The sequence below is a fragment of the Nycticebus coucang genome, chromosome 3 (assembly GCF_027406575.1).
Source record: "Nycticebus coucang isolate mNycCou1 chromosome 3, mNycCou1.pri, whole genome shotgun sequence".
In the NCBI taxonomy this organism is placed as follows: Eukaryota; Metazoa; Chordata; class Mammalia; order Primates; family Lorisidae; genus Nycticebus; species Nycticebus coucang.
In genome coordinates, this window is record NC_069782.1 from 80134210 (window position 1) to 80157841 (window position 23632).

General features: G+C 51.2%; 1 protein-coding gene across 1 annotated transcript; it reads left to right on the forward strand.

The window, feature by feature from the left end:
* Positions 1 to 685: 685 nt before the first annotated feature.
* MMRN2 (multimerin 2) lies at positions 686 to 19595 on the forward strand. Its single transcript, XM_053583798.1, has 7 exons — positions 686 to 910; positions 10818 to 10946; positions 11025 to 11131; positions 11218 to 11298; positions 12023 to 12199; positions 12310 to 14124; positions 18399 to 19595. Exons 1-7 carry the CDS (start codon positions 747 to 749, stop codon positions 18779 to 18781), a joined length of 2856 nt encoding a protein of 951 aa, XP_053439773.1. The 5' UTR covers positions 686 to 746; the 3' UTR covers positions 18782 to 19595.
* The last annotated feature ends 4037 nt before the right edge of the window (positions 19596 to 23632 follow it).

A 23632-nucleotide genomic window follows, 5' to 3' on the forward strand; every position in this document is an offset into this window, starting at 1 on the left:
TCTGTGCTACACCTGGGGAGAAGGGCACAGAGTGGGGAGGTGCCTGGCTGGTGCCTCCATGCCCAGGTAGGGCAGGGGTCAAGCTATGCAGGTCTGTCAGGTTAGAGAGGCCAACTTCCCAGATGGACCTGGGCTGACCAGCCACCCACCAGCATCCTGGATGCCTCTGACCCTCAGCTCTGCAAAACCAGTTTTGCACACAAAAGAGCACACAAAGAGCTTCCCCATGCCCTGGCCTCTGGCTGTATGCTTGTGTGACCCCAGAATAGCTCCTTTCCTTCTCTGAGCCTCCACCCCACAGCTGGCTCCGTAGCCCAACAGTGAAAGGTGCTGAGGAGGCATGTTGTGTCCCCCACTTCCTGGCCAGTAGTTTGGATGGGCAGTGGGTTCCCTTGAGACTTATCCCGCTGCTTCCTGTACCCCTGCTTCAAGGCTTATGTGCTTCTCTTGGCTCTTAGGGAGCAGGTTCCCATGGGGCCACCCCTAGTGTCTCCACACCTCCAGTGTCCCTGAGCCAAGTCCTTTTGGGGCATGAGGACTGGCCTGCATGGTTGGTGGCCCCTGTGGGGGCTGGCCAAGACGGATAGGGGCCGGATGAGACCCACCGTGTGGGCCGGCCCAGGCTACTTCCTCTCTTTGTTGTCCTGGTGTTTTCTTTTCCTTCTGAGATTTAACTTGAAATCAACGTCACTGGCAGTTTCTGGAGTCACTTGCTGGGCTGAGCCTAAGCCTGCCCCACTACCAAGATGATCCTGCCTCTGCTGCTTGGCCTTGAGGGGCTCCTTGGCTGGGGGATGCTGGGGGCCTGGGCTCAGGCCCCTGGTACTAGTTTCTCTGATCTACACACTTCCAGGTCACCTCGCGTCTGGAGGGCAGAGGCTGAGGACACTGGCAGGAACCCCATTGGACGGTAAGAGGACCCTGGCAGAGGTCTTGGTGCAGGACCTGAGGCCCACCTCAGCCTGAGCAGGCCTTTCTTTCCCATCTTTGAAATGGGCTAATATCTATTTGCTAGGCCTGCTGTGAGGCTTAATCAGTCTCTCTTTCGAGGAGCTGTCTCCAGCCTGCCTGGACTGGATGCTCCAGGGTCCACCTAAGAACCAAAGGAGTTCCCTGTCTGACCTATGGCACGGAGGGAACAGCTCCTGCCATCAATTACCCAGCATGGGGCGCCAAGGGACTGTGGCCCTAGATGTTTCTAGCTGGCCTGGCCATGGCTTCTGTTCTTCGAAAGAAATCAATTCTGAAAGCTGAACCCCAGCAAGGCTGGACCAGCCAAGCCATAGAAGACAAATACTCCCTGGGATGGGATTTCGATCTGACCTCTTGGAGTCCCAGCTCTTTTTGCCCTGCAGTGAGCAGAGAGGGACCCCTGCTTCCAGATGCAGAGGAAGCCGGGGTCCCTGGGGGGTTCTGTCTTGGCAGCTCCTGGGAAGGAGCAGGATGGTCTTGTGACCTGAACCCAGGATACCACCTTCCAATGCTCTATTCATCCGGGGTCAGAACCACTCCTGCCAACAAGGTGCTGGATCTTCAGGTCCCCCCAGTCTGTGGTGGCCTCAGTGTCACATCTTCAACCACAGCAGAGCAGCAGCAGCAGGTGCCATTACTGTGCTGGTCTCAGGGCACCTCGCCAAGTGTTATCTCAGTTAACTCCTCTTTCCTCCGAGCCTGAGGCTCAGAGAGGCTGAGCAGCTTGCCCAAGGTCACACAGCTAAGGAAACCCAAGCAGGATCTGAGTCTCACTCTGCAGCTCATACTTGACCCATGGAATGGAGTGCTCAGAGGTGGCCCAGCCCCAGATTCCCTCTCCCTACCCCTGCTAGCCCTCCCTCCCTCACACACCAGACTTGGTTGGCTGAGTCTGTCTACATGGATTTGGAGGGAGAGGGGCTCAACTCACATTCGCCCAGTCTCCTATCTGGATGTATTATGTTGGGTCACAGATCTGTCTGGACACTCTCAGCTTCACCTTTCCAGGTGAAGGTTTGTTGGGGGTTTTCCCAAAAGCAGATTTGACCAGAGTAGGGGACAATAAGGGCACACCACCCCTTACTGAGGGGGGCCTGGTGAGGAGAAACCCCTCTTGCCCACTCAGTGCTGGGAGGCATGGGGGAATTTTTTTGGGGGGTGGGTGAAGAATCCAGTCATCCAGCCCTGATTTCAGGACCAAGGACCAAGTTTTGTCTCCCCAAAGTCACCAATTCCTTGCCTGAGTCTCCGGGCCACCTTCCTCCCACAGAGGAAACTGGATGGGAAGGAGGAGGGAGTTACTGCTCTTTTTCCCCACCCCCTTAGTTGGGAGGGGGGCTTAGTTCCCCTGGCATCAGGGACCAGGACCTAGGTTGCCCTCTGAGGGTCCCTTGGCCATTCCCTGGGGGTCTCTGTGTGAGAGGAGTCTGCATCAGTACATCTGGTCCAGCAATGGCCAAGTGTCCCAAGCCTGCTGCCTGCTGGGGTCTCCTGCCCACAATCCTAGAAGCTGTGGTCCTTACAGGCCAAGCCCAAGCTGTCCAGGCATCCGGAGGGGCTGGTGAGAAAGGAAGGAAGCACTGCCTTCCTGGGCTAATTGCTTCCCGTGCTCCTGTCAGGGGGAGGCGGAAGCATGCTCTAGTCCGCTCCTGGAAACCTGGCCTACAGCGGCAGGGGTGGTGATACCATTAGTGACCAGGCCCCAAGCCCCTGGCTGCCAGAGCCTCACATCTGTTTTCAGAGCCCTGGACACAGACCCTGTACGACCCTTAGTAAGGAAGACCATGAGCAGAATGACTGTGTCTGTGGACTCACCAGGTTGGGTAAGGGAGGGACATGATTTAACTGTTTCTCAGGTGCTTGGGGACCCTAAGAGCCCCAGCCCAGGGAGCCAACAATGTGAGTGTTGGGAGTTCAAGAGGAGGGGCTCTCTTTCCATGCTCCCCAGCATGGGGCTTCTCAGATCAGGACTTGCTGCCCCAGTAGGACTATGTCTGTAGTAGGAACCACGCTGGGCCCCAGCTGTCGCCACATGGCTGTGACAGTTCAGAGGGGTGGGGATGCCATCCAGGGTCACAGAGCTCCTAAGTGACCGGTCAGAACAGGCCCCCCAGACAAGCATCCTTCATCCTATCTCCACTGTGAGGGTCGTAGTGTAGGGGTTACCCATCCCAGCACCCTGGTTGCCCCCCCCACCCGTCACCAGCTCCAGGGTTCTCCAGGTCCTTGTACAAGGAGCACTTTGGATTTTTGCAGCTGGGGGTCAAGCCCCAGAGAGGTCACTCAGGAGCAGGGTGGAGCCCAGGCCGTGGCATCTAGACCACGCTGCACTCCAGCACCCATTCCTAGGCTTAAGCAGGGAAAAGCCCCCACTGGCAAGGCCGAAGCTTCCGGGACCATGCTTAGGGAATCCTGGCTCTGGGCTGGCTGCTGACTGGCCCTCAGGCTCCTCTGCCAAGGACCCTTTCTGGCTCAAGGACAAAGCCCTGCAAGTTTCTCCCCTGGGACAGTCACGTTAATGGCTGGATTCAGAGCCACAGAAAACAAGGCTGCTGAGAACACGCCCTCCTTCCAATTGGAGGTGGCTTTACTGGCTGCTAAAAGGCTCTCTACACAATTTATGTAATGGACTTGCTCCTTGGTGCATGCTCCTTGGGCAGCGGCTGCTAGCAGCACATCTATTATGCAGAAATCGGGGCTAATGGCCCCTTCCCTGCTAGAGGCTCTCTCTGCCTCCCCCAGTCCTCTACTCCCAGGGGCACAGCTTCTACATGTTTCTAGAACTGGGGGAAGGGCCTGGCTGAAGGTTACCCTGGCTCAGGGAGCACAAGGGCAGAGAGTCCAGGGCCTCCCAGCCCCCATCTAGAAGCTCCAAAGGGGTCAGCAGACTCTCCCATCTGGGGCAGGCCGTGGGCACACCCCAACTAGGACAGAGACCCCTATACTAACTCTGGGCTGACCCCTGCTCCTCAGAAGACCACTGGGAGATGGGCGCATCCAGCAGGACTCCTCAAGGAGGGCACAGAGAGGGCACAGGCAGTGAGAACAATGGGCACTTCAGCAAGTTGGGCTGGGGACATAGGCACTGAGCGCCAGCACGAAGCTGCCAAGCTCTGGAGGAAACCAAAGCAAAGGTCAGGAATGTTCCCAGGGCTTCTGGGCCAGCAGCCTGCACTCTTCCAAGGGAGGGACTGCCCAGGGCCAGGAGGCAGTGGGCAAGAATAGTGGCTGCTGGAGCCCCAGACCTTGGGCAGGTCAGAGGAGAAAGTTCCAGGGCAGGAAGGGTGGGCGGCACAGTTTTCAGTTCCAGGAGCTTGGGGTGGAAAGTCCCAGTCACTCCTGGCAGGCCCAGGCCACAAGCCTTCCTGGCCTTCTGCAGCAGGTCAGAGGGTGTGTGAGAAATGGAACTTCGTTTAGAGAAAGTATTCCTCAACCTTGGCACTACTGACATTTTGGACTGGGTAATGCCTGGGATTGGGAGAGGTGTCGTGGGGGCCTATGTATTTTAGGGTGTTTGGCAATATCTTTGGCCCCAATTCACCAGATGCCAGTCAGTAGGGACAATATACATGGGGATAGTCCTCTCCTCCCATTCAGAACCACTGGTTTAAAGAATTCCTCTCCCTGGGGCTAAGTCTGTGTTCCAGGAATTTCCAGGGGCCCAGGACAGGTGTCTGCTCAGGCAGGCATCTCACCCATGATTCCAGAGTGCCAGGTCCAGCACTTTCAGTGTTCACTGTTCTAGGGTTGAACATTCCTTCCTTTCTTCTGTCCTCATCTTGATGTATTCCCTTTTGACCATTTACTAATCCTTTGCGGATAAACAGATCTCTTCCTGGTCCCTGTTCCCATTGACTGGTTTATCAAACCCTGTGCCAATGGCCCATGGCTTTCATTACTTGGCTTTGGAGTTGGTCTTGATAGTTAAAAGAGAAACTCCTCACTCATTGCTGTCTTCCAAAATGTTCTTGCTATTCATCTGCATTTTCTCTTCCAGATGGAAATGATTTTTTCTTTTTTTTTGAGACAGAGGCCCCCTCTGTTTTTCTGGCTGCAGTGCCATGGTGGCAACAACCTCAAACTATAGGGTTCCAGTCATCCTCCTGCCTCAGCCTCCGGAGTAGCTGGGACTACAGGTGTCTGCCACAATACCTGGCTAATCATTATTATTATTTTTTATTTTTGTTTTTTTTGAGACAGAGTCTCACTTGGTCACCCTTGGTAGAGTGCTGTGGCATCTTAACTCACAGCAACCTTAAACTCTTGGACTTAAGTGATTCTCTTGCCTCAGCCTCCCAGATAGCTGGGACTCCAGGTGCCCGCCATAGCGCCCAGCTATTTTTTAGAGATGGGGTCTCACTCTTGCTCAGGTTGGTTGTGAACTCATGAGTTCAGGCAATCCACCTGCTGCAGCCTCCCAAGTGCTGGGATTACAGGCATGAGCCATCATGCCCAGCCCCTGGCTAATTATTATTAGTAGAAATGGGGTCTTGCTCATGCTCAGACTAATCTGGAACTCCTTAGCTCAAGAGATCCCCCTACCTTAGCCTCCCAGAGCGCTAGGATTACAGGCATGAGCCATGCCCAGCAGAGATGGAAATGATTTTATTTATTTATTTATTTATTGCAGTTTTTGGCTGGGACTGAACACACCACCTCTGGCATATGGGGCTGGCACCTTACTCCTTTGAGCCACAGGCACTGCCCATTTTATTTATTTTTTTAAGTTTTATTTTTATTAGTTATACATACTTACAGGCAGGCATGAGAAAACTTTGAACAGTGGGCCAAATCCAGTCCACCACCTGTTTTTGTTAATAAAGCTTTATTAATACAGCCAGGTTCATTCATTTACATATATCATCAGTGACTGCTCTCTTGCTACAGTGGCAAAGTTGAGTAGATGCGACGGAGTGCGTATGACCCTAGAGCCCAAAATCAGGGCCAGAGTCAAGGGCATGCAACTTTCCAGGCTCACACAAGCCCTGCACTCTGAAGTGCCCCACATTTGATGTCACCATCTTAAAATTCTTCATAACACTTGAACTAGAAGTCCCAAATTTTCACTGTACACTGGGCTTTGCAGATTATGTAGCTGACCTTGCATGAAATATTTACTATCTGGGGTGGCGCCTGTGGCTCAGTGAGTAGGGCGCCAGCCCCGTATACCGAGGGTGGCTGGTTCAAGCCTGACCCCAGCCAAACTGCAAGAAAAAAATAAATAGCTGGGCGTTGTGGCGGGCGCCTGTAGTCCCAGCTGCTTGGGAGGCTGAGGCAAGAGAATTGCATAAGCCCAAGAGCTGGAGGTTGCTGTGAGCTGTGTGACACCATGGCACTCTACCGAGGGCGGTAAAGTGAGACTCTGTCTCTACAAAAAAAAAAAAAAAAAAGAAATATTTACTATCTGTCTCTTTAGAGAAAAAGTCTGCTGACCTTCTGGATTAGCGTCAACTACTTCTATAGTTGTTTTTTTTTTTTTTTTAAGACAGAGCCTCAAGCTGTTGCCTTGGGTATTGTGCCATGGCATCACAGGTCACAGCAACCTTCAACTCCTGGGTTCAAGCGATTCTCTTGCCTCCGCCTCCCAAGTAGCTGGGACTACAGGCGCCTGCCACAATGCCCGGCTATTTTTTGGTTGCAGCCGTCATTGTTGTTTGGCAGGCTTGGGTTGGATTTGAACCCGCCAGCTCAGGTGTATGTGGCTGGCGCCTTAGCCGCTTGAGCCACAGGCGCCGAGCCGATGACACGTTTTAATGTGATTTTATTTTCATCATATTGTAAGTAATCAGTGGGCACTTTGAATCTGGAAGTCCATGACCTTTACTTTTTTTTTTTTTTTTTGTAGCGACAGAGTCTCACTTCATGGCCCTCGGTAGAATGCCATGGCCTCACACAGCTCACAGCAACCTCCAACTCCTGGGCTTAAGTGATTCTCTTGCCTCAGCCTCCGGAGTAGCTGGGACTACAGGCGCCCGCCACAATGCCTGGCTATTTTTTTGTTGCAGTTTGGTCGGGGCTGGGTTTGAACCCGCCACCCTCAGTATATGGGGCCGGCGCCCTGCTCGCTGAGCCACAGGAGCCGCCCCATGACCTTTACTTTTGAAACACAGTTTTTTTTTGAGACAAAGTCTTACTATGTCCCCTCGGTAGAGTGCTGTGCTGCCAGCTTCAGTGTATGTGGCCAGTGCTGTACTCACTGAGCTACGGGCGCTGAGCCACAAGCTTTCTGGTTGTTTTTTTTTTTGTTTGTTTGTTTGTTTGTTTTTGTTTGTTTGTATTTTAGACAAAGCCTCACTGGGTGGGTAGAGTACCATGGCGTCATAGCTCACAGCAACCTCAAACTCTTGGGCTCGAGTGGCACTCTTGCCCCAGCCTCCCAACTAGCTGGGACTCGAGGCGCTGGGCACAACGCCCAGCTATTAGAGATGGGGATTTCGCTGTTGCTCAGGGTGGTCCTTCGCCTCCCAGAAAAAACACTTTTTTTATTTCTTCCCTCTGTTGTCTCTCTTTCTGGAACCCCTAGTATTTGGATATCTAGGACTGGTTCTTTATTTTTATCTTCTCTCTCCTATTTTTCATCTCTGTTATTCTTTTAGGGAATTTTCTTTAATTTTACTTCCTTCCTTTCTTTCTTTTTTTTTTTTTTTGAGACAGCGTCTTGCTATGTCACCCTTGGTAGAGTGCCGTGGCGTTACAGCTCACAGGAACCTCACACTCTTGGGCTTGAGCGATTCTCTTGCCTCAGCCTCCCAAGTAGCTGGGACTACAGGCGCCCACTACAATGCCTGGCTATTTTTTTTGTTACAGTTGTCATTGTTGTTTAGCTGGCCCTGGCCGGGTTCGAACCCACCACCCTAGGTGCATGTGGCAGGCACTGTAACCACTGTGCTATGGGCGCCGAGCCTAATTTTAGTTTTTTACTTTCTCACATTTCTCTCTCTCTCTTTCGTTGTTTTTTTTTGAGACCGAGTCTCACTCTGTCACCACCCTGGATAAAGTGCTTTGGTGTCACAGCTCACAGCAACCTCAAACTCCTGTGTCAACCTTCTGAGTATCTGGGACTACATGCACCTGCCACCATGCCTGGATAGTTTTTTCTACTTTTAGTAGAGATGGTTTCTCACTCTTAGGGTGGTCTTGAACTCCTGAGCTCAAGCAATCTACCTGCTTTGGACTCTCAAAGTCCAAGGATTATAAGTTTGAGCCACCATGCCCAAACTCTAACATTTCTATTAAATTTCTTTTCCATTTCGGGTGGCACCTGTGGCTCAAGTAGTAGGGCCAGTCCCATATGTCAGAGGTGGCAGGTTCAAACCTAGCCCCGGCCAAAAAAAAAAAAAAAAAGTTAAATTTCTTTTCCATTTCTACTGTTACATTTTTAATTTCTAAGAGTTCTTTCTTGTTCTCTGAATGTTCGCCCTACCTATCCCCAACTTTTTCTATGTAGCTTCCTGTTCTTTCTTACATACAGCAACTTCTCTTATCAATTTGGAAATATTACTAGAAGTTTTTGGGAAGTTCACTTCTCCTTGCACAGTCCTGGTTTTCTCCAAGTTGACTTATTTTTACCTCCTCTTTGTAATAGAAATGTTTCTCAGGGGTAATCCTTGGATGTCTACTCTCATGAGAGGGGGGAGACTGAGAAACTGACTAGAAGCTGGGGTGTGTGGATGTGGCTTTCTGATCCATTTTGTGGTAGAATGCTCTGGCTAGGCTAGTTCATTGGGGGAACCCCTTATGTCAGCCAGTATCTGTAAGCATTTTCCTGTTGGGTTGGGTCATTTTCCTGAGGTCACTTATGGCTAAGAGGGTAAAGCCTGGCTGCCAGGCCTCTGCGAATCAAGTGGGAAAGTGGGCTGTCTGAAAACTCAAAATGGGTTACTTGGTTCCCCCAGTCCTCCCCCTGCCTTCCCAGCAATATCCCTGTGTGACAGTGCCTGATGGCCCCAGGACAAAGACCTTCTCCAGCGAATAAGTCCTAGCTCTGATAGCCATTCCATCATAAGGCCCCTGAACACTGCCTTCTAATATCTCACAAATATGGCCACCTCTCCCAAATCCACCATCTTCCAGTCTAAGCTGCCCTCATCTCCCTCTTGGGTTCGTATATCTTGCCCCTGGGTCTTTCTACATCCAGGAACCAGGGTGGCTCTTTTGTGTTACTTCCCTACTGAAGCCCCTCTGTGACTTCCTATGCCCTCAGGACAGTCCTGCTCTTTCTTTTCTTTTCTTTTTTTTGTTTTTTTGCAGTTTTTGGGTGAGGTTTGAACCCGCCACCTCCGGCATATGGGGTCGACGCCCTACTCCATTGAGCCACAGGCGCCGCCCAGTCCTGCTCTTTCTTGAGGTCTGGCCTTTCTGATGTCCCCAGCCTCCCTCTGCAGTCCTTTCTCCACTGCCCCCCACCTCTGCAGCTCTTGCTGCCTCATCTGACTCCGTCGCTCTAAGACACAATCCAGTGATTTCTTCCTGAAAGTCTCCACAGACCTGGCCCCCGTCATCCCTTCTGTGAGTGCCTGCTCTCCTTTGGGACCCTGAAGGGAGGGTCTGCACCTCCATATTCTCCCTCTGTGTGTTGAGCTGAGAGCTCGGTTTGGTACCTGGCACCCAAGAAATGCTGAGCTGAATGGGCCTCAGGAGTCATTGTCACTTGCAACTCTGGAGGGGTCTGCCCTAGGAACTGACTGCCAGGGGAACAGGGGGCCCTCTGACCCCTTCAGCTGACCCTATAGAGCCAGCCACCTAGGCAGTAAGCTGGGATTCTGCCAGCAGAAATGTTCCCTCACCAGCATATGCTGGTGAAGGGCAGAGATGGAGAGGCCACCTCTCAAGCATTCGGGATGCTGAGTGTGGCCTCCCAGCCTTCCTGCAGGACCTGCTTTCCTTCCCCTATAACAACTATTTGAAAGTCCATTTCCTTTCCTTTCTTTTATTTTCTTCCTTTCTTTCTTTTTTTTTTTTGATACAGAGTCTCACTTTCTCGCCCTTGGTAGAGTGCTGTGGTGTCATAGGTCACAGCAACCTCAAATTCTTGGGCTCAAGCGATCCTCTTACCTCAGCCTCCCAAGTAGTTGGGACTACTGGTGCCTGTCACAACACACGGCTATTTTTAGAGACAAGATCTCGCTGTGGCTCAGGCTGGTCTCGAACCCATGAGCTCAGGCAATTCACCCGCCTCGGTCTCCCAAGTGCTAGAATTACAGGCGTGAACCACCATGCCTGGCCTTGAAAGTCCATTTCTACAGTGGTCCTACTGGGCATAGCCAGGGAGCCAGCGCCCTTGCCAGTCTCTGGTGAGCAAAGATGTACATAGTGACTGGGCAGGCTGCCAGGGAATGGGGCAGTGAACAGGGCACTTTTCAGGAGCCAGGCACCTGCTACTACTCTGCCCATTTGGAGGAGGGTACTACGAACTCCATGCATGGATGGGGAAACTGACACTCCCTAAGTGCCTTGCTCAAGGTCACATAAAGGAGTGATGGATTTGAATTCAGGATTCTCCAGTCCCTGGTCCAATCTGCTGCTTCCTGGCACCAAGAGAAACAGCAACGGCCCTCTGGTTCCACAAGTAATTCTGCTGTGTGATTTTGGGGGCTCCTCAGCCTCTCTGTGCTGACCCGGGGAGGCTTTAGGAAGCTAGTGGAGCAGGTGCCCTTCTTGCAGGCATTTGCTGCTGTGTTTGCTGCAGAGCTAGGGAATGAATAATGCAGAGCCTGCCCTTCTCAGGCTAGGGGAGTCCAGAATTCCAGCTCTGGGTGGGGCAGGGATGGGAGAGCGCTCTGCACCAGCACCCCCTATTGACCAGCATATGGCTCAACAGCCCTCTTGCCTGGCTTGCTTTCCAGTAACTGGTGCCCCTACCAGATGTCGAAGCTGGTCACCTTCATAGCTGCTTGCAAAACTGAGAAATTCCTCGTCCACTCGCAGCAGCCATGTCCACATGGCGCTCCAGACTGCCAGAAAGTCAAAGTCATGTGAGTGGGGGAGGGCGGGCCATTCACCCAGGCCTCCTGGGTTACCCTGGAGTCACTGAGGCAGCCCTCCTCCCTCAGGTACCGCATGGCCCACAAGCCAGTGTACCAGCTCAAGCAGAAGGTGCTCACCTCTGTAGCCTGGAGGTGCTGCCCAGGCTTTGGGGGGCCGGATTGCCAGCACCAAGGTAGGGTTACCTGCGGCATCATCCTCCCCTGAAGTCAGGCAGCTCCTCTGACCTCTGGGGTCAACAGTCTATGCTTTCTTCTGCAGATTCCACAGCGATCTCCAGGCCTAAAGATCCAGGTGATGGCTATCAGGAGCCTAGGGACGGGACGGTCAGCGTGGAACCTGGTGTGTTGCTATCCTGGAAGTAGCAGGCTGGCAGGCTGGCAGAGCCATGTGTCCTGCCCTTTTTCTCCTGACAGGGCAGTGCCATTTCAGGATAACCTTCCCCCAGAGTCCGCAGGGGCTCCTCTGAGGCCCAGCATCGCCTTCCCCTTGGGCACTAAGTTCACAGAGCCATTGGCTGCCTGCCTGTTGGCTGAGTACACACACCCTTTTCCTTGACCCCGCTTTCTGGGAAGGTCTGGTTTGTTGGCATTTTCCTTGTCCCCTGAACCCATGCCTGGAAGAAACCTTCTCATCCTCCCCTACACCCTAACCAGGACCAGGAAGTCATGCTGGCCCTGGTCTGGGAGTCAGCACAGGAAACTCACTGAGAGACTCCATGTGCTCCAGGGCCTTTTGAGGCTGAGCCCAAGATTGAGATGGCAAATGAGTTTCATCCTGTGGTGAAGAAGGGCTGTGTAGAATGATATTGTGAGGTCACGTGCATGTGCTGAGGGGAGTGTGCCAGGATTGATTAGCCATGTCACCTGTGGGCATGGGAGGCAGGGAGGGCTCACTTGCTATGCATTTGCCCTCCTGGTGCTAAAGGCTGCAGAGCTCCTGCTCAGTGGCTATCAGCACTTACCTCCCCTGCTCTCAGCCCCCAGATCTCTGAATCTTACGATCTACCCAGGCTCCCCAGGCTCGGTGAGTTAGCCCTTGACACTTATGCATGCTGTATATTCAGGCCACCCAGTTGCTGAGATCAGTGAGGTTAAGGTGCAACAGGAACTGCAGGAACACCTGCTGGGAGATCTGCAGAATGACATTCACCAGGTGGCAGACAGCCTGCCAGGCCTATGGAAGGCCCTGGCTAGTAACCTCACAGCTGCAACAATGGAGGCCAATGGAACGCAGCAGCTGGGTGAGTGGCAGGCTCTGGGGGCAGAGGAAGAGCCGCACGGAGGGGAGGGCTGGAAGAAGTAGGAAGGCTGTGACTTCTGCAGGACCTCTGTAAAAACTTGTCTGTTGCAGAGCTCCCAGGTAGCTCCTTGGAGCAAGTGTTGCTGTCCCACACAGACACCTTCCTGCAAGTGCACTTCAGCCCCATCTGGCAGAGCTTCAATGAGAGCCTACATGACCTCTTCCAGGCCATAAGAAACCTGTCTCTTGATGTAGAGGCCAATCACCAGGCCATCAAAAGGATCCAGGACAGTGCCGTGGCCAGGGCTGACTTCCAGGAGCTTGGTGCCAAATTTGAGGCCAAGGTCCAGGAGAACAGCCAGCGGGTGGGCCAGCTGCGGCAGGATGTGGAGAACCGTCTGCACACCCAGCTTCTCTCCCTGCACCACTCCCTCTCTGAGGTCCAGGCTGATGTGGACACCAAGTTGAAGCGGCTACACAAGGCCCAGGAGGCCCCAGGGACCAATGGCACCCTGATTGTGGCAGGGGCAGGGGCTGGGGCAAGGCCAGAGCCTGAGAGTCTGCAGGCCAGGCTGGGCCAGCTGCAGAGGAACCTCTCAGCACTTCACGTGGCCATGGGCAGCAGGGAAAAGGAGCTGCAGAACACCCTCCAGGACATGAGGGCCACCCTGGCCCGGCATGTGGATGAGATTAAGGAGCTGTACTCCGAATCTGACGAGACCTTCGATCAGATCAGCAAGGTGGAGAGGCAGGTGGAGGAGCTGCAGGTGAACCACACGGCGCTGCGGGAGCTGCGGGTGATCCTGATGGAGAAGTCCCTGATCATGGAGGAGAACAAGGAGGAGGTGGAGCGGCAGCTCCTGGAGCTCAACCTCACTCTGCAGCACCTGCAGGGCGGCCACGCCGACCTCATCAAGTACGTCAAAGACTGCAACTGCCAGAAGCTCTACTTTGACCTGGACGTCATCCGGGAGGGCCAGAGGGACGCCACGCGCGCCCTGGAGGAGACCCAGGTGAGCCTAGATGAGCGGCGCCAGCTGGACGGCTCCTCCCTGCAGGCCCTGAGGAGCGTGGTGGACGATTTGTCGCTGACCGTGGACGCCCACAAGGTGGAGGGCGAGCGCGCGCGGACCAGCACGGCGAGGCTCCGGAGCCAGCTGCAGGCGCTGGACCGTGAGGTGGGCGCGCTGAAGGCGGCGGCGGGAGAGACACGGCGCGAGATGCGCCAGCTGCACAGCTCCTTCGCCGCCCTGCTGGAGGACGCGCTGCGCCACGAGGCCGTGCTGGCCGCCCTCTTTGGGGAGGAGGTAATGGAGGAGATGTCGGAGGAGGCGCCGGGGCCGCTGCCCCTGCGCTACGAGCAGATCCGCGCCGCCCTGCAGGACGCCGCCAGCGGGCTGCAGGAGCAGGCCCTGGGCTGGGACGCGCTGGCCGCCCGGGTGGCCGCCCTGGAGCAGGCCGCGGGTCGCGGCGCGCACCCTCCACGGCTGCCAGAGCGCCTGGAACCCAGCCACGACGCGGGCGCGGAGCAGGCCGGTGCCACGGCCCTGGCCGGGCTGGCCCAGGAGCTCCAGCGCCTGAGCGCCGACGTCGAGCGCACCGGGCAGTGCTGCGCGGCCTCCGGGGCTGCCTCCGTCAACGGCTCCCTCGAGGGCCTTCACGACGCACTCAACGCCACTAAGCACAACTTGGAACAACACCTGCGCCTTTTCCACAGCCTCTTTGGGAACTTCCAAGGGCTCGTGACTGCTAACGTCAGCCTAGACATGGGGAAGCTGCAGGCCATGCTGAGCAGGAAAGGGAAGAAGAGGCAGAAAGGCCTGGAAGCTCCCCGGAAGAGGGACAAAAAGCAGGTGGAGCCTCTGGAGGATGCACATGTCACAGGGCCGGCACAAGGTTCCTTGGGAGCTGAGCTCTGGGAAGCAGGTGGGTTCCTAGGCATGGGAGATCGGGGAAGTCTAGGGGGCTAGGGCTAAAGAGAACAGGATGGTCACCAGTCACCACTACTCAGGGCCTACCTTCCCCCTGACCCACTTTCTTTTCAGGGCTAAGGGCCTCTTAGGCTACCGAGAGTTTGGAGGGGCAGGAGAAGTCATAAGAACCAACTTCTGGTGCTAGAGCCTATGAGCTGGCAGAGCCACCTCCATGCTGCTGATCCCAACTCATACACACACTGGCTGCCTGCTGCCCCAGGTGCACAGGGAGAGGGACACCACCCTCCCTTCCATGGCACACCTTCAAATCCTTCCATCTCTGCTCTTCACCTTTAATCAACTCACCTCTGTATACAGGGAGTGTGTGGATGGGGGCTAGAGCCACTTGCTATGGGCAGCGTCCCATAAGAAGTGCATAAGCAATGCCCCCATATCTGCTGTTTTGCTTTCCACAATTTCAGTTTCCAGCATCGACCATAGTGTGAAAATAGCAAGTATAGTACAGTAAGATATTTTGAGGGAGAGACCACATTCACATAACTTTTATTTCAGTATATTGTTATAATTGGTCTATTTATTATTGGTTATTATTATTATTTTTGAGACAGAGCCTCAAGCTGTCGCCCTGGGTAGAGTGCCTTGGCATCACAGCTCACAGCAACCTCCAACTCCTGGGCTTAAGTGATTCTCTTTTCTCAGCCTCCCAAGCAGCTGGGACTACAGGCTCCTGCCACAATGCCCAGCTATTTTTTGGTTGTAGTTGTCATTGTTATTTGGCAGCTCTGGTGTATGTGGCTGCCGCCTTAGCCACTTGAGCTACAGGTACTGAGCCTAGTTATTATTGTTTTTTTTTTTTTTTTTTTCTAGTTATTATTGTTAATCCCTTAATGTACCTAACTTATAAGCTAAACTTTATCACGGGTGTATGTAGGAAAAAACATAGTCTGTAGAGGATTTGTACTACCTGTGGTTTCAGGCATCCGCTAGGTCATGAATGCATCCCGGTGGATGAGAGGGTACTGCTATGCTGGAAAAAGCCTTGAGGCCCTGAGAAGAACTTGCTCTCTCCTTACATTTCCCATAATAGTTAACCTGACTCACCGCTCTGTGCCAGGCCTCTTGCAGTGCTCCTCCTTGGGCTGTGTTGTGGTGAATCATCACAACAGCTTAAGTCATTAACACTAACTACTACCTTACCCCAAACTGAAACTCAAACCATGGCAGTGTCCTGCTCACACAGTGAATGGCACCGAGGAACGCTGAACACAGTCCGGCTCTCTCTAGGGTGCTGGCTCTTCCCTTAGAAAAGGCCTTCAATGGCTGGTCCCTCCAGGGCCCTGGGCTGTGGGCCTGGGAGCTGGCTCTGAGGTTAAAGCCATGTGTGGCCAACCTCTGTCTCTGGAGTGTGGCCATGGGATGGAACACAAGTAACGCTCTCTGCCCAAGGCTGGTACCACTCCTTACCCAGATGCAGGGCAAAGCACAAGGCTATCATCTTGGGCATTTCTACCCTCCTAGCCTGGCATGTGGGAAGTCCCAGGCCTTGTTGAAGGTTCCCCTCCCTCACCCCCATGGCCCCAAAGAGCATAGGCTCTAGTGTCACATGTCTCAGTTGCTTCCTCTATAAAGCGGGAGAATCACTACCCACCTCAAAGGGTTGACACGAAGGCGCTGCTTTTGCCAAATAGGTAGTGAGTGCGAGGCCCAACATGTGCAGGAACCCAGTCAGTGTTCTCCCATTTCCCCAGCATTTTTAGGGCTGAGGAAGTGCCCACCTACTCTAACACTTCCGTCTTTTTTCCTCTTTTGAGTGGCACAGGCCTCAGTATGCTGAGTCTCAGAATTTGCCCTCTGGTTTAGGTATCCATTTACCATTGCAGGATGTTGTTATTAAAAAAAAAAAAAGTGGGCGGCATCTGTGGCTCAGGTGGTAAGGCGCCGGCCCCATATACCTAGGGTGGCGGGTTCAAACCCGGCCCCTGCTGAACTGCAACAAAAAATAGCTGGGCGTTGTGGCGGGCGCCTGTAGTCCCAGCTACTCGGGAGGCTGAGGCAAGAGAATTGCTTAAGCCCAGGAGTTGGAGGTTGCTGTGAGCTGTGTGATGCCATGGCACTCTACCGAGGTCCATAAAGTGAGATTCTGTCTCTACAAAAAAAAAAAAAGTTTTCAGCCAGGCGCAGTGGCTCATCCATGTAATCCCTGCACTTGGGAGGCCGAGGCGGATGCATTGCCTGAGCTCATGGGCTAGAAACTCCTGAGCCAGAGCGAGACCTTGTCTCGGAAAATAGCTGGGTGTTATGGTGGGCACTGGGAGTCCCAGCTACTTGGGAGGCTGAGGCAAGAGAATCTCTTGAGCCCAAAAGTTGAAGGTTGCTGTGAGCTATGATGCCACAGCACTCTATCAAGGGTGACAAAGTGTTATGGGTGGCCCCTGTGGCTCAAGGAGTAGGGCGCCGGTCCCATATGCCGGAGGTGGTGGGTTCAAACCCAGCCCCGGCCAAGTTAAGGGTGACAAAGTGAGACTCTGTCTTAAAAAAAAAGTTTTCCTCAAAAAAAAAAAAAGTCCTCTATTCATCTTGCCGGTTGTAGGGCTTGAATTTGTGCTCCGCAGACACGGGCACTCTTTGCACAACCCTCCACCTACTCAGGACCTGCCGGGCTCACGGCAGGGTGGCGTGTCCCTCTGAGGCGAGCTCCTGGGTAAGACCCTCGCGGCTGGAGGCACCGCAGAGTCGGAGCACCTGCGCCGGCCGCTGTGGCCCGGCTTTCTCGCCCCACCTGCTGGGCACTGGCGGAACTGCAGAGGCACAGACGGCCTTTGACTTGGTGCAGTCTTAACACAAATGGGAAAGCTATTCTGAATTCGCTCATTCTTGGAAAATCTTCCAGAGCGAGAGAAAAGAAAAATTCTGTCATTCACAGGCTATTGCTGGATGGGGGGCGGGGGTCACGAAGAGCTGGGGTTCTCTATCTGGAACCTGAGTCTCTAACTGCTATGTAAACTGCTCTTCCTCTTAGGCTTCCTTTCATCCTGAGAAATAGGGAGAATGGTCTCTGCTCCTCACAAGGGATATGGCCCTGTTGGTGTGGGACCTGCCCACTCTATAGCTCCACGGTTCCTTTCTCACTGTAGGGTCCCCCTCCCTCCTCTACAGGCTTCCTGTGCCCTGTGCCTGCAGGTGGGCCTGGCACCTGCCCTGTCAGTCTCAGCCTTACTATGTTCCTAAGGCTGGTCCATGTGCTCCTCCAAGTGGGAAGAGAGAGAATATCTGAAATCAAGAGACCCAAGATCCCTCCACTAGGTGACTTAACTAGTTGTGTGGTCTGGAGCAATGAACTTTCCCTTTTGGGGCCTCAGTTTCCCATCTGTCACCCAGGACTCTGTGCAACATTTTAAGAGCATCTTGAAGAGGCTTTTCTTGCCTGGCCCCACCTGCTTTTCCCTTCTTTCTCTAAGGTCCTGTTCCCACTATCCGGTAGGAACCACCCTTCACTGCTCCCCAGTGATCTCACCATCTCACCTGTTAGCATCATTACTTCGAGGATTTCCCCTGGGTAATCTCAGGATTCCTACCAGGTAGCAGTGGCTAGGACTCAGAAGCCTGGGTTCCTGCCCGAACCTGTTATTTGCAAACCATGTGGCTTTGGGCAGCTGGTTAAGCCCTCAGCCTCTGTTCTTTCCATCGGGGATACTTTTCTCTTAAGTTGGAAAAGGGACCAAACAAGAAAGCACTTTGTTAAAATGTGTATCAGTTGGGGCCGGGTGTGGTGGCTCACACCTGGAATCCTAGCATTCTGGGAGGCCGAGGCAGGTGGATTGTTTGAGCTCAGGAGTTCCAGACCAGCCTGAGCATGAGCGAGACCCTGACTCTACTAAAAATAGAAAAACTAGCTGGGCATGGTAGCAGGTACCTGTAGTCCCAGCTACTCAGGAAGCTGAGGCAAGAGGATTGTTTGAGCCCAAGAGTTTGAGGCTGCTGTGAGCTGTGACCACCATTCTACCCAGGGCAATGGAATGAGACACTGTCAAAAAAAAAAAAAAAAAGGGTTATCAGTCAAGAGAACAGACTCATATTTTCCCTTCTCTTCATTCACAAAAAACTGATAATTGGCCATTTAGCTCTTGTTCCTAGTACTAACATTACTATTAGGAAATGTGTATTATTTCCAGTGCTAATAATGTGAGGAAAGGAGGTCTCAGGGTTTAATTTCCCATCCAGGGGAGTGAGGGACAAGACCCTGAGCACTTTCCTCCTATGTTTCAGGCGCTCCTGTGGCCTTCTATGCTGGATTTTCAGAAGGGACAATTGCCCTCCAGACAGTGAAGTTCAACGCTACATACGTCAACATTGGCAGCTGCTACTTCCCTGAACATGGCTACTTCCGAGCCCCTAAGCGTGGTGTTTACCTCTTTGCAGTGAGCATTGAATTTGGCCCAGAGCCAGGCACCGGGCAGCTGGTGTTTGGAGGTCACCATCGGACCCCAATCCATACTACTGGGCTAAAGAGTGGAAGCACAGCAACCACTTTTGCCATAGCTGAGCTGCAGAAAGGGGAGAGGGTGTGGTTTGAGTTAACCCAGGGGTCAGTAACTAAGAGAAGTCCATCAGGCACTACATTTGGGGGCTTCCTGATGTTCAAGACCTGAACCCTGGGTCCAGCTCTGATCAGACATCATGGACTCACCCAGCTCTCCTTGGCCTGGGGCTCTGGCAAGGGATAGGCTGGAGACCATCAGGTTGGGCTAGCTCCCGCCTGGAAACTTTCTGCCAAGACACTGTAGTGTAGGTGGGCTCTCTCTAGCTGCACTGAGTTTGGTTACTTCTCAGTGATGAGGGCTGGAATGCTTCTTTGGCGGGACCTAGTCCTGGGAAGAGCAGACCCTGGCTTGGCATGTCTCCTCAGTTGGGCGACTTGGTTCCTCCTCTCAGCTACTCTCTGAATTCTACAACTTTAGTGTTTTGTTCCTCCTGTGGTTGGAAACTTCTGTACAAAACTTTTAATGTTTCTCTTGCTGCCTCTTCTCCCTAATCATACACTAGAAAAGCCATTCTTTCCCAGAAGGAATGTTTAAAAGGGAGGTGACATTTTGGGGCCAATATTGGAAACCAGTCTCCGGCCACTACCCCTTTGATCTCTGTCAGTCAGAATTAGAGACAAGGGACTGGTTAACTAAGGAAGAGGAGATCAGTACCTTTTCTCTATTTCCAGTCATTGCTTGTATTTATCTGTAATTTCACATCTTTGTCTCCTTGCCTCACACAGGGTAAAGGCCAAGCATGAACTAAAATATGTACATGTACAGCCTTCACCTTTTTATTAATCCTCCCTCCAGCATCTTACAACCATCCTAATTCTTGTCAGCATCTCTAACCAGGAAAGGAGCTGGGGGAGAAAGTGAAGGAAAACCAGAAATCTCCCTCAATAATGATCAACTTTGGAATAAAGCAGTGCTCTTCGAACCTCTGCCTCATTTGCTTCTGGAGAACAAGAATATTTGGTAAAGTAGGTAGAAATATGGGACAAAACTATTTGGAGTGTGACTTTCCCTTATTCCAGGTCATATTTGACTTCACAGTGTCAGCTGATTCTACGTAAAACACTCAGAGGCCTGCACACTAGGCAATGAACGACAGTTAATACTGGGCTTGACAGTATAGCTCAGAGTTGCAATTATTCCTGCAACATCAACGTATGGCTTTCAAAAATTATAAATCCTTAAGTAAATAGGCTTGAGAAAGCAGTCATGTAGGTGTTGGAAAGTAGTTTTCTTAGTAGTAGGTATTAAATATTTATTGAATATGCTCTTCATAATAAAATCAAGTTAGACTTGGCTGTGAGCTTGTTCTTAGGGTTAACAAGGTTACTAGCACCTACTGTTTTCCAGGGGTCATCAATTCAAATAATTGTTCTTCAGAGGTTTTTGGTTTTTTACCATGAAGCTTTGTGCACTCAATGTTCTAAGATTAGTGTTAACATGAATAGTATGCCAGGTCACTCTGCCACTGAGTTTGATCTTGGGGTAAATTATAGCCTCTTGAACTTTCTCCACCTGTAGTGTGAAGTGGTTAGTCTAACAGCTCTCATGAAGTATTCTATATTTTATCATCTTGACTGCAGGTTTAAATCTTGCTCACGCCCAGTGCAGCTCTCAGTTGCTAAGACCAATCCTGACCCAAAGTATGATGGGGTTGGGCCACTCCAGACCACAGATGGAAACCCAGGAGGGGGGTGTTGTTACCCTTGTTGCTGGACAGACCATGCTGTGTCCTCTTCCTGATCAATTTTGCCGTTACCAGCTTGGTGCTTATGGCTCAAGCGGCTAAGGCACCAGCCACATACACCTGAGCTGGCGGGTTTGAATCCAGCTCAGGACCACCAAACAACAATGATGGCTGCAACCAAAAAATGGCCGGGCGTTGTGGCAGGTGCCTGTAGTCCCAGCTACTTGGGAGGCGGAGGCAGGAGAATTGCTTGAGCCCAGGAGTTGGAGATTGCTGTGATGCCACAGCACTCTACCCAGGGTGATAGCTTGAGGCTCTGTCTCAAAAAAAAAAAAAAAAAAAATTTTTTTTTGCTGTTATCAGGCTCTGCTGATAGACTAAGTTGAAACACTAGGGTAATGTAGTCCTATCACCTAGGACTTCATTTGCAATCTACTGCAGCAATAAGCAGAGTGAACTGATCTCTCCATAAAGGGTACATGTTGTCCCATCTCCATATGGTTGGTGTTCCTCGATAGAAAGGTTGTAAGTAGATGTGGTTACTGGTAATGTCCCCCAACAGCATTGTATGAGTCATTTGAAAAGTTTCTGGGATGACAACTAGAGAAATAATGGTTCTTTTAGACTGGGTGTTCTCCATGCAACAAAACATACATGATTACAATTTCACAAAACCTAAACACATGCAAATTTTGTTTAAACAGTTTTATAACTAGGACCCCAGATCACCAAGAATTCTAAATTTCATTGTGGCTCACACCTACAATTCCAACTTTGGGAGGTTGAGGTGAGATGATGGCTTGAGGCCAGGCCACTTCAACGAAAATAATTTTCTGGTTGGGGGTCACCACAACATGAGGAACTGTATTAAAGGATCGCAGCATTAGGAAGGTTGAGAACCACTGCTCTAGAGAAAGGAGTCAGTTATCATCTTAAACCAGTGACTGATGCTGACAACATCAATCATGAGATCCACTGATGTCACATTCCACAGATGAGATGCAATGATGAGTACCCAGTCCACAAAACCACCAACTTTACTCTCAAAAATGTCAGAACCACAAAGGGACCATTTCAGGTTAAAGGAGAACCAGGATCTGAGACCAGATTCAAGGCCAAGAAAATGTGCTCTTAGGATTCCACTAGAACTCCTCAAACTTGAATAAGGTCTGCAGATTATGGTATCATAATGCATATGGTAACTGCAATGGTATCAATATTAATTTTCCTGATTTTGACATTTTGATGGTTGTACATAATTAGCTAATAAAATATTCCTGAAGTGGGGCGACGCCTGTGGCTCAAAGGGATAGGGCGCCAGCCCCATATGCCGGAGGTGGTGGGTTCAAACCCAGCCCCGGCCAAAAACTGCAAAAAAAAAAAAAATATATATTCCTGAAGTATTTAGGAATAAAAAGAGATTTAGTTCTGTAATAGTTTTGCCTCCGAAGTAGTGAGGACTACAGGGGCCCACCACAACATCTCTGTTTTTAGAGTCGGGGCGGGGGGGGGGTCTCACTTTTGCTCAGGCTGGTCTTGAACCTGTGAGCTCAAGCAATCCATCCACCTCGGCCTCCCAGAGTGCTAGGATTACAGGTGTGAGCCACCTCGCCCAGCTTCAAGTTCTGTAATAGTTGAAAATAAAAATACGTGTATGTGTGTGTACATGAACCTTACAAACATTACAAGATGGCATTTTGTGATTCCTATACCCACACAAAGAACGAAAGCAATTGGGCAAAATGTTAGCAGTTTATGAATCTGGGTGAAGGGTAAATGACATTCCTTATACTATTACTCTCGGGTAAGTTTGAAATTATTTCAAAATAAAGTTAAAACACAACTTTACTATTTTAGAGACAGTCTCACGTTGTTGCCCTTGGCATAGTGCCATGGCGTCACAGTTCAAAGCAACGTCGAGCTCTTGGGCCTAGGCGATTCTCTTGCCTCAGCCTTCCAAGTAGCTGGGCAACTTTATTACTGAAATAAACTTGACAGACTCAAGAAAGCAGAAGATAGAATGAAACACATGGAAAACACGTGAAGAAATATGGAAAGCTGGGCATGGAGGGTTCACACCTGTAATCCTAGCACCCTGGGAGGCTGAGTGGGTAGATTGCTTGAGCTCAGGAGTTCAAGACCAGCCTGAGCAAGAGAGACCCTGACTCCTAAAAATAGAAAAACTAGCCAGGCCTGTAGTCCCCCAGCTACTTGGGAGGCTGAGGCAAGGGGACAGTTCAAGCCCAAGAGTTTGAGATTGCTGTGAGCTATGACACTACAGCACTCTATCCATGGTGATACAGGCTCAAAAAAAAAAAAAAAAAAGGCTTGGCGCCCATAGCGTAGTGAGTAGGGCACCAGTCACATACAGTGAAGGTGGTGGTTCGAGCCCGGCCCAGGGCTGCTAAACAACAATGACAACTGCAACCAAAAAATAGCCAGGCACGGCAGACGCTTGTTGTCCCAGCTACTTGGGAGGCAAGGGAATTGCTTGAGCCCAAGAGTTTGAGGTTGCTGTGAGCTGTGACACCACAGCACTCTATCAAGGGTGACATAGTAAGAATCTGTCTCAAAAAATATATATATATACATATACATATATGAAACATTTAAGCAACTTGGTTTGTGTCTAATAGAAGTTCTAGATGTAGAAAGAAAAAAGAAAAAAGGGAAGGGAGGAAACAAAAAAACAATGGGAGAAAATTTCCTAGGTCCAAGGTAACATTAGAAGGATCCTACTAGTACAAAACAACAGATGTATCTAGATGTATCAAAACATCAAGGATAGAAAGAAAATAAAGTTAAAATAAAATTTGGTTGTTGAAATAAAAAACTCAGTAGATGGGCAGAAAAAAGCACAGGTTTCTTAAAAATAAACTAAACTACATGACATGTGTTATAAATTAGACTCATGTGGGACGTCTCACTGGCAACCAGGGGAGCTGCAAGCCCATGGAGTGCTGTCTTCAGAGCTGGAGCCTATCTCAAACTAAACTTCTACCCAGTATGAGGAAGGGATCGAGTAATAACAGTGGCTTTTTAAATTACAGCCAGCTAGGAGGAATAAGTTCTCTACACCACCGTAGGATGAGTATATTTAACAATAATATATAGTTTAAAATGGCTGGGAGGATAATGAACATTCCCAACACAAATGATACATGTCTTAGATGATGGATACAATCACTATAGTGTATCAGAACATCACTATGTTACCGCATATGTATAATTAGTTGTCAGTTAAAAAGGAAAAACATGGGCGGCGCCTGTGGCTC

Bases quoted from the DNA above. Each gene is read 5' to 3' on its own strand.
- MMRN2 (XM_053583798.1), top strand. From the start codon at position 747: ATGATCCTGCCTCTGCTGCTTGGCCTTGAGGGGCTCCTTGGCTGGGGG. The intron at 11,132-11,217 runs GTAGGGTTACCT...TTTCTTCTGCAG, and splicing joins GCCGGATTGCCAGCACCAAG to ATTCCACAGCGATCTCCAGG. The intron at 11,299-12,022 runs GTGTGTTGCTAT...CTGTATATTCAG, and splicing joins GACGGTCAGCGTGGAACCTG to GCCACCCAGTTGCTGAGATC.